This window comes from Trichechus manatus, unplaced genomic scaffold (genome assembly GCF_000243295.1).
Source record: "Trichechus manatus latirostris isolate Lorelei unplaced genomic scaffold, TriManLat1.0 scaffold00269, whole genome shotgun sequence".
Lineage (NCBI taxonomy): Eukaryota > Metazoa > Chordata > Mammalia > Sirenia > Trichechidae > Trichechus > Trichechus manatus.
The window spans coordinates 1310953-1322297 of NW_004444205.1; the positions used below are offsets into that span (position 1 = coordinate 1310953).

General features: G+C 38.8%; 1 protein-coding gene across 1 annotated transcript in view; it reads left to right on the forward strand.

Moving 5' to 3' along the window:
* IL1RAPL1 (interleukin 1 receptor accessory protein like 1) overlaps nucleotides 1–11345 on the forward strand; it is a 1482206-nt gene that overhangs the window by 712239 nt on the left and 758622 nt on the right. The window contains exon 3 of the mRNA XM_004389949.2: nucleotides 7511–7790. Coding sequence (XP_004390006.1) covers nucleotides 7511–7790 — 280 coding nt within the window. The remainder of the gene's footprint in view (nucleotides 1–7510; nucleotides 7791–11345) is intronic.

Here is an 11345-nt window from a genome sequence, read left to right on the forward strand (position 1 = left end):
TGCCTACACTCCCTAGCTGCTTTCATGTCTGAAGTTCAGCATTTCCAAGCCCACTAAGGGTAGAAACAAATGATGCCAATGTGCCAGATATTTATTTTTGGTCATTGTATTAAAAGAGATAATAGAAGAAAACTACAGGCATTTTAGGCCTGTCTGCTTAATCTTTTTTTTTTTTAATTCCCAACATTTCCATTGCTTAGAAATTTCAAATGAAGAAATTATATATATATATAATAAACATTTTAAAAATCTCACCCCTTGACAAGCATGATATATGAGTTGCAGAGTAATTATTCCTCTCCCTCGCTGCTTGTATTCAGTTAATCACCTACTCTTGCCAATGTTACATCCTCAACTTTTGTCAAATCCTGTTTCTCCTTCTGTACTACCACTGCCTTACTTCAGACCTTCAGTAATAGCACTCTCCTTGCTAAAGCCTTCTAATTTATATTGGGACCTAAAAATACACCCAGTGTAGCCTATCTAAAACTATTAGACCAGCTCTGTCACCCTCCTGATTAAAACTCTTCAATATTTCCTCATCACTCTCACAATGAAGCCAAACATTTTTACATCACATAGAAGAACCACAATGATGTGTCTGCTCATTTCTCTCCCCTCATCTCTTGCCATTTTCTGCTTTAAACTTGTTTCCTTAACACAAAGTCACTTTTCATCTCTGCAAAACTATTCTACTTCTTATTTCTGTGCTTTTGCTTTTGTGTTTGCCTCCATATCAAATATCTGTCTGCTCATCCTTTCCATGGCTAACTGATTAACTTTTGACAGGCATCTCAAACATTTCTCCTTCAACGAACACTTTCCTGACCTGCCCAGTGCATTTCTTTATCATCGCATTTCCACAAGTGCTCTTAATTTCTATGTCTATCTTCTTCTATTAGATCCTGAGCTCCTTGAAAACAAGGGCTATGGTTTGTATGTCTTGATACCTCCAGCCCTTAGGACTGAAACTGAAATGAAGCGGACTCTCACTATCCAAACAAACCAAACCAGTTGCCGTCAAGTTGATTCCAACTCACGGTGACCTCGTGGGTGTCAGAATAGAACTGTGCTACACAGGGTTTTCAATGGCTGATTTTTTGGAAGTAGATCACCAGGGCTTTCTTCCAAAACACCTCTGGGTGGACTCCAATCTCCAATCTTTTGGTCAGCAGTCAAGCACGTTAATCATTTGCACCACCCAGGGACTCCTGCTCTCACTATATGAATATATAAATCTGTGTTAGGTTAGGTTTACTAAAACAGTGCTCAATACAGGGATTTTGATGTGCATGATTTATTGATGGAGTGCTTTTCGGGGAGCACCTGTAAGAGCGGGAGAGGAGCAGCCAGGAAAGAGGAAAAAATGAGCAAAAGGGAGGTCTCAGGTAAACTATAGGCTTGGCCTGATTCACAGAGGAGCTCTGGAGCATAAACTGCACCATGAAGTTGTCCCCATTGGAGACAAAGGAGCCAGCCTTTTATATACCCACCTCAGTCAGTTATTGGTGGTAGATCACACCCAAGATGGTGTAACTTTCCTATCAGTGTATCTCCTCTCAGTCAAGGGTAATTTTCAAGAGAGGTGGGCAACTATGAACTGTTAGCATCCAACACTCAAAGTAGCTACAGAATGGATACATTTGCTTAAGTAAAAGGGATCAGGATGGGGCACTGTAGCATCTACTACACTATCATGGGTGTCTTGATTATTTTATTTTATTCCAATGGACCTATCTAAGTAGATACTTTAAGAGTAATAAAATGTGCCATTTTATAAAGTCTTACATTTTCATATTAGGATGCAATATGTGTAAGCTTTACAATTAGATAAATTTTTTTTTAAGAACTCAACCTTTAAGCTTGTTACTAAGGAGATATTTTGAGCTCTTACATATGGAGCAATAGTGATTTAATTAGAAATATGTTCCCTAATCTCATTTGTGTTTATTCACATTCTCCAGTCTATATAGCCTTTGTTCATAAAATGATACATCATTATGAACTTCCCGTAAAGGAATTAGTTCTGAATCTTAATTCTATCATTGTCTGCATATAAGCTCCCACAAGTTTATGGGTAGTGACAAAAATGAATGAATACGGTGCTTCCTACTCTCACCCCCCAACAGAACTTTATGGCTTCCTCAACTCCCATTAACTTTGAATGAATATGTACTGCAAAGGAGTCATTGAACTAGAGTGTTTCCATGGAATCCTCCCTTCAGGGAAGAGTAGTGTTACGGATTGAATTGTGTCCCACAAAAATATGTGTCAACTTGGCTAGGCCATGATTCCCAGTATTGCGTGATTGTCCACCATTTTGTCATCTGATGTGATTTTCCTGTGTGTTGTAAATCCTACCTCTATGATGTTAATGAGGCAGGATTAGAGGCAGTTATGTTAATGAGGCAGGACTCAATCTATAAGATTGGACTGTGTCTTGAGCCAATCTCTTTTGAGATATAAAAGAGAGAAGAGAGCAGAGAGACATGGAGACCTCATACCACCAAGAAAGTAGTGCCAGGAGCAGAGCATGTCCTTTGGACCTGGGGTCCCTGCGCTGAGAAGCTCCTTGACGGAGGAAGATTGATGACAAGGACCTTCCCCCAGAGCCGACAGAGAGAGAAAGACTTCCCCTGGAATTGGCACCCTGAATTCAGACTTCTAGCTTCCTAGACTGTGAGAGAATAAATTTCTCTTTGTTAAAGCCATCCACGTGTGGCATTTCTGTTATAGTAGCACTAGATGACTAAGACAAGTAGCAATAGCAAACTTTATAAAATAGGCTTATAGAACACTATTTTATTCTGAGAGAGAGAAAAAAATAGATTAAATACTACTGGCCTCGACAATCACCTGGTAGTAATTTTTAAAATAATAATGAAGGTCATGTGGTAACTTACATAATGGAATTAACAGTGTCTGTAAGTAGGCTTTTGGAATGATTGTTACCAAGCTAACAGAGCTTATGTTCGGAAGTAAGGAAAAGCTGAAAATATCAACAGCAATTCTGTTCATCAGGAGTTAGGTTTTAAGTTTTTACATTCTCTTCTAAGATATAAGATGTCCTACTACTCAAGATAAAACAAAACAAACACATGGCTGTATATAAAAAAATGCCCTTATTCATAAGGACATGCATATTTAGGTATTTAGGGGCAAAAGATAATGAATACTTTAACTTATTTTCAAATGGTTTAGGCAAAAAAATTGTGATATGTGTGCATATGCAAGTGCACAAACACACACAGAATACAAGTGAAGCAAAATGTTAATAAAGAAAGAAATATTGCTCATCACTTCATTCACTTAATAAAATACTTTCTTGTAATTGTTGAAAAGGGATATAAGTCCATCATTTATTTAAATGTGTTTATCCAAACAATTTGGAAGTATTTTGAATTGTTCTTTACAGTATTTGCTATCTTTTCCCAAAAGATATTAAAACATCTTAATTTGATAGTTTATTCTGAACACTGTGCAGTTTAATAGTAGTCCAACCTCCTAAACCATAATCCTCCAGCTATTTCCATACTAAAATGAACACAGAATGTCTTTGATGTCCAAGGTGCTATTATTTCTTCATTTCATCTTGACAATGACTCTGAGCTCTTTGAAACTATTTTTTTTAATTACCGATAGTTAAGTACTGAATAATTTTAATTTTCAGGAGTATTTATGATTTTCTTTCAACATTTTTCTTAGTAAGCATGTTCTGGAAGTACACATTAATAACTGTATCTAGTCCTAATACAACTCTCCCTGTGTTCTCTTCATCTACTTTGTTACTAACTTTTTAGAACTTTCTAGACCAAATCTTTTTGCTGTTAGCTTCAAGCATTTTGCTTTATCTTACAAATCTTCTGAGAGTTTGACTAACTTCATCATATACTGCTACCTTGAAGGTGTTTCAGACTTTTTCACTGTCAGTGATATCCTCTATGAAAGATGGCTTCAGTTACAATAACTTGATTCTAGAATTATATTGTAATTCATATAGTGGTAAAACAAGATAATTTCATGCTTATCACTAGGATTTTAACTGTTGAAAATAAAATAGGATTCATTTTATGCAATGGGACAAATGTACAAAATTTTGTTGATAAATATTGTGTGTAATTATATCATCATGGCAATTCTGTTTGTGCACAGTGCTGTCATGCTACTTGACAGGGATGATGGCAATGACTCAGATACTGATGATGTCCACCAAGCTTCCGACATATTTACTCTAGACAGTACCTAAATACAGCTGTTTAGTAGGAAATTTAGACCAACATTTGGTGATTGAAATTAACTAAATCAAAGAATGATGTGAAATTGAAAACACTTTGATTGGGAAACAGAATATTATGGTGGTAGAGAGAATGAATTCTAGGGCCAGACATAAATGGATGAAAACCCCAGCATTCCCAGTTAGTAGCTGGTTGTAAACTCATTGCCGTCGAGTCAATTCTGACTCATAGTGACCCTATAGGGCAGAGTAGAACTGCCCCATAGGGTTTCCAAGGAGTGGCTGGTGGATTTGAACTGCCAACCTTTGGTTTGCAGCAGTAGCTCTTAACCACTGCTCCACCAGGGCTCCTGGCTATGCAGCTTGAATTAGTCTCGTTTCTTCGATTGTAGGATTTAGTCATTAATTTGTTTATTCCCCCACATACTCATTCATTTAACAAAAGTGCGTTGATCTGGGCAGCAGGCACAGTTTTAGGCACTGGAGCTAAAGCAGTGAGTGAGAAGGACAAAGTTCCTGATCTCAAGGGGCTTACATTACCTTCTACTGGGGAGACAGAAAACAAACAAGTGGATACATAATATAACATTAGACAACAGTTAGTTTTAGGAAGAAAAATTAAAGCAGAATAAGTAGATCAAGTGACCAGGATAGGAAGGTGGTGTTTCAAACAGGACAATTAGGAAATACTTCTTTGAGGAGGTGACATTTGGAGAAAGAGGGGCGGAAGTCATACACTTGTCCTGGGCATGAAATTTCCTGATAGAGCCTACAGTAAGTTCAAAAGCCTTAATGGATGTTTTCGTCAAGAGTGAATGAAAATTTACAAACTCCTTAGCACATAGCTAAGTGTTCATTACATGTTAGATATTGCTGTTATTTTAAAATAAGAAATGTAGATAGCTAATTCCATATATTACTTTTTTTTTTTGCTCTGATGGACATCTTTTTTTTTTCTTTCATCTGCATCATTTTCCTTCTCTTGAATTCTTTATTTTTTATCCAGTCTGAGGACCTCTTCTTATTTTTTTTCCGTACAATTTTTTTTTATTTTTTTTACATACATTGTTATGAGACCCTAATTGCTCACCCCATTCTGCGACAGCACACTCCTCCTTTCCGCCCCTGATTCCCCATGATCATTCAACCAGCTCCTAACTCTCTCTGCCTTCCCATCTCACCTCTGGACAGAAGCTGCCCCTTTGGTCTCTTGTATCTACTTGAGCTAAGAGGCACACTATTCATGAGTATCACTTTATGACCCACAGTCCAGTCCAATCCCTGTCTGAAGAGTTGGCCTCGGAAATTGTTTTAGCTCTGGGCTGATAGAGGGTCCAGGGGCCATGCTTTCCAGGGTGACTCCAGTCTCAGTCAGACCATTAAGTCTGGTCTTCTTACTAGAATTTGAGTTCTGCATCCCACCTTTCTCCGGCTCCATCTGGAACTCTCTGTTTTGTTCCCTGTCAGGGCAGTCATTTGTGGTAGCTGGGCACTATCTAGTTCTTCTGGTCTCAGGATGATGAAGTCTCTGGTTTATGTGGCCCATTCTGTCTCTCGGGCTAATACTTTCTTTGTGTCTTTGGTGTTCTTCATTCTCCTTTACTCCAGGTGGTTGAGACCAACTAATGCATCTTAGATGGCTGCTTGCAAGCTTTTAAGACCCCAGACACCACTCGCCAGTGTAGGATGCAGAACATTTTCTTAATAAGCTTTGTTATGCCAATTGACCTAGATGTCCCCTGAAAGCATGGTCCCTAGAACCCCCATCCCTGCTACTCTGTCTCTCAAAGTATTTGATTGTATTCAGGAAACTTCTTAGTTTTGGTTTAGTCCAGTTGTGCTCACTTCCCCTGCAATGTGTGCTGTTGAGGACCTCTTTTTAATCTGTAGTGAGTTAAAGCCTGACTGTAATACTTGGATGCTATTGCTGTTACAGGTCCTCTTTTCTCTGTCTTTGACATTTGTATACTCTGAGCAATGTCAAACTTATTTATTTATTTATTTTTGCTAAGTATTTGATAACTGCCCTCTCTAAGCTGGAAATCCACAAACCCCCTCCACGATGATGATGAAGGGGACTCACTTGCTCTGATGGGATCTATTGTTCTGTGTGGGGATGGGTGGATGCCATTTGGAAGACGGTGCTTCCAGGAAACCCAGAAAAGCCAGGCACCACCACTCCTATTATCCCCGTATCCCACCATGGTTTCTTCTTTATACTTCCCCTGATGCTGCCAGAAATCAGAGCAAAGCGATTACTTCTGCCTCTGTCTATAAGACCACTACTAGAGCTCACCCCACTTTTGTTTTTATTTCTTTATGCCTCGTTTGGTTATAAAAACATTTATTCCTGATTTTAGCAGTCTGGGTCCAATCATAGAAACTACACAGTAATTTGAACAGCCACGGTTTAGGGTAAAGATTTATTAAATGTAACAGGGGATTGGAGTAATGAAGGACTGGCTAATAAGAAGGAAAAAGAACCCTGAAGAATATAGGAATGGCTGCCATTACTCGTAGGGCTGAGATAGAGCACCCAAGGAAGAGTCCCCATCCTCCCAAGCTCAGGGCTGAGTCCAGACCTTGTTGGGAGAGTGTGGCCATGGCTTAATGAATAGCCAAGAAGTCGATGAGGTACAGTGTAGTTGAAACTTATTGGAAATCTGCCTTCTGGAACTTTACAGAGATCTGCCCTCTGGGGTGCCTTGGAAAGCTATGCACTTGAAGATGTCTCACAAGAGACTGCTAAAATATTGCCTAATGGGAGAGTAGGGATGCGCCAGGGGAAGTTTCTGGCCACCTTGCACAGCAAGAGTCAAGTACTGGACAAGCATACAGTGCCGGAGCCTGATTCTGACTGCCAAGTGAGCACACTAGAACCAGCAAGCAAAACCCTTTCCTTCTCCATGTCTCTCCAGCACTCTCTCCTGACAAAGCTTCAGTACCAGCTGGCAAAGGAGAAATATTTAAAAGGCCCAGATTCATTTTCACAGAACAAGCAAAAAGGTGGATTTGGAGCTAAGAATCAATAAATTGATAACTGACAAGCTGACATAAACAAAGAATAAATACCAGCAGACTAAATGAAGAATACATTGTTTTTAGCAGGGTAAATTACTTTTCAGTGCCAAGAAGTTTTATTCATTGCTGCATCCTCTGTGCCTAAAATAGAATTTGGCTCAATAAGTATTTGTTGGATGCATGAATGAATGAATGATGAATGAGATTGTTATTTACATTTTTCTCTAATTTTTTCCTCTTTTTTTTTTACTGTAGCTGATGGATGCACTGATTGGTCTGTGGATATCAAGAAATACCAAGTATTGGTGGGAGAGCCTGTTCGAATCAAATGTGCACTCTTTTATGGTTATATCAGAGCAAATTACTCCCTTGCCCAAAGTGCTGGACTCAGTTTGATGTGGTACAAAAGCTCTGGTCCTGGAGACTTTGAAGAGCCAATAGCATTTGATGGAAGTAGAATGAGCAAGGAAGAAGACTCCATTTGGTTCCGGCCAACATTACTACAGGACAGTGGCCTTTACGCCTGTGTCATCAGGTATCCTTTTCATTGTATTACTGTTGAATCAATGAAATCACGTGCTGCCTTCTCATACTTAAATGTTGCTGCTCTCCCCTTCACCTGAAGGTATTGTCTCAACATTTCTGTGTGCTGCTGCTTTCCAAAATTTAGAATCTAAATCATAAAAAGTTGGGATTGGAATTTATATTGAGACATCATTTCTAGCTCATGGGGAAAAGAGATACCATCTGGGTATCTACTTATGTTGCCAGAAATTATTGAAGACTATGAAATAAAATTTATACAGGAGGTGAAACGTTACAAATAAAATGTAAGCAAAGACTTGCAGAAAGGATGCATAGTTTATTGCTCAATGGGTTGTAACATTTTGTTATTGCCCTTCACAGACAGATAGTGCACAAGTACCTCTGCTTCACGCACATTTGCAAAGATGATTTAGGTAATGTGTGTACGTTCACAGGTAGAGGAAGGTGGCATTGCCATGTTAGGGAATACCAACATTGCACTCCAGATCACTTTGTTAACTGAAAGCCCAATACCAAAGTTCCCCATGCTCTCTCAGGGCCAATACCAAAGTAAATACCAAGGAAAGTCATCACACATTTTTGTCTGCTCTTGGAAGAGACATATGTAGTTTGCTTAATGATAATGCATTGAAACAGTATCCACGTAACACATTAGCAGTTAAAGTTCTCAGTTTGAGCATTTAGCCTTTCATGGATTGTGAATCACAGCCTTCATGGATGATTGTGGATGTCATTAGACTATTAGAACGCTAGCAAAGAGGGGTATAGGCATATAGAGGGTGTGTTTAAACCTATTTATCTGTCCTTCTGTACATTGACTTATTCAGATAAATCAAGCAAAATCTAAAACAGTTGTATCGGAACTTGGAGAACATCTCAGAATCACCTAGCATCTTTTTCAAATCAAAATTCAACTTCCACATCTAAAATTCTGATCAACACTTGTATCCATTTGTTATAGCTGCAAATTACCACATATTACCACAAAGCGGGTGGCTTAAAACAACAAAATTATTCCTCACCATTTTGGAAGCTAGAAGTCCAAATTGAGGGTGTCACAGGGCCCTGATCTCTCTGAAGGCTCTAGGGGAAGATATTTCCTTGTCTCTTCCAGCTTCTGGTAACCCCAGGCATCGCTTGGTTTGTGGCAACGTAACTCCAATCTTTGTCTTCGTCTTCACATGGCTGTCTTCCCATGTCTGTTTCTCTTCTCTTTTTTGTAAGATAAGGACTCCAGTCACCTAGGACCTATCCTATTTCAGTATGACCTCATGTTAACTAATTACATTTGCAAAGACCCTATTTCCATACAAGGTCATGTTCATAAGTACTCGGGTTAGGACTTCAACATATCTTTTGTGGGGACACAATTCAACCCATAACAGCACCTATCACTCCTCTGTCATAAGAATCACGTCTCCCCCTCACTGTGATCTATAAGAATTACTGTTATCCTGAGCCATGGCTACAGGTGTGTTAGGGCATCGAGATAGGTCAAAATCATACAAAAGTTGAAAAGAAATTTACCTTTTTAATACTGACAACATATAAGTTAGGATTAGTGTGAAAAAATAAAAATGAATGAAAGCATAGAGTTGTGCTTGGGAAAAAATGTCTAATGGATTTTAAAAAGAACAAATGCATTATTACTTTGGCATCTCTTGTTCGTTCTCTTAGGGTCTACCATTCATTTGCTGTTCAAACATAACTGTTGAAGTATAGTTCTTGTGGGGGCATGATAAATAATTGTCACACTAGAACAGTTAAAAACAAAAGTACTGTTTGGACCAGCTGCTCTCCCTTGACCAGTAGTAATTTGATTTTAATTTCAGATCTGCTGCATTTCTTTTAAAACAGTCATTATTCTGATTGATCATGCATGTGTGGAGGTGATGCTTCAAGATAGGCAAATGTGTGCTCTCATTTATCTGAGATTAGAATGGAGTTGAATGTCCACGGTTTAACACTTCATTTCATTGTTTACTGTTGATGGGAAAATAATGATGCATTCATATTAGTAATCTGAGTTACTAAAGCACTGAGGTTGTAATACATTGATATGTCTAAATGTACACTGTGATCTAATGCTCTGAGAAATTGGCATTAAAATGCCTGAATTTGTAGTTGTTGATAATAAATGAAGGTTGAAATATTCCCAAACTATGACATATGCCATATGTTCATATGTCTATATTTTAATGGAAGATAAACCTAAAAGACAAACTTCTCCATGTTTTATGTGTGTTCTAGAGAAAGGTGATAACCAGAAAGAGATAGTTTTGTCACTTAAATTGAAATATGCCAGATGATTTGAAGCTGGAATTGATATGGCTTCCTTTTCCAGTTTAGGAGAAAGAGGTGGCAGTCTGCTTCTGTAAAGATTACAACCTTGGAAACCCTGTGGGGCAGATCTACTCTGTCCTACAGGATCACTGTGTCGGAATTGACTCAACGACAGTGGGTTTGGTGGATATTAATAGTCCACTCTTTCAATTTGTTTGTCCAAGAGGTGCATTAAATCCAACACATAGAAAAATCTATCTTAATACCAACCTCAGCAAATCTGGCTCCTCCTCAGGTGTTTCCTTTCTTAATAAATTGCATCACCATCATTCCAATAGCCCCAACTAGAAAACTATCACTTATCCTCATTTCCTTCTTCTTCCTTACCTTGTCTTAATTACCAAGACCTGCCCAATTTACCTTAGAAACATCTTTTGAATTTATTCTTTCTTGCTCATACCAACTTCCACTACTCCAGGTAAATGCAATGTCCTCTTAAGTGGTCTCTCTGTAGCCACTGTTTTTTTTTTTTCCCAATTTAGTCACTATTCCGCACTGATGTCAGAATTATGTATCTAACACAGAGATAATGTTTCACTTCTCTACCTATTAGCCTTTGGTGGCAACTATTACTCAGCAAAACAAAGTCCAAAGACTTTGCTTGGCATACATGGCTCTTTATAACCCAGCTTCAATCATATATTCCAGTCTCACCTTGAGTATTTCTCTCCCTGGGCACCTTGTGCTGTGTTCTCACCATCTACTGTTTGCGGAATAAGGCAAGAATTTTTTTCTTTTATTGCTGTAGTTTAAATGAAGTTTACATTTCAAGTTAGTCTCCCATACAAAAATTTATACATACATTGTTATGTGACCGTAATTTCTCTCTCCATACTGTGACAGCACACACCTCCTTTCCACCCCTGATTCCCCATGTCCATTCAACCAGCTCCTAACCCTCTCTGCCTTCCCATCTCACCTCCGGACAGATGCTGCCCATTTAGTCTCTTGTATCTGCTTGATCTAAGAGGCACACTCCTCACGAGTATCACTTTATGTCCCACAGTCCAGTCCAAATCCTGTCTGAAGAGTTGGCCTCGGAAATTGTTTTAGTTCTGGGCTGATAGAGAATCCAGGGGCCATGCTTTCTGGGGTTCCTCCAGTCTCAGTCAGACCATTAAGTCACGTCTTCTTACTAGAATTTGAGTTCTGCACCCCACCTTTCTCCTGCTCCATCAGGGACTCTCTGTTGTGTTCCCTG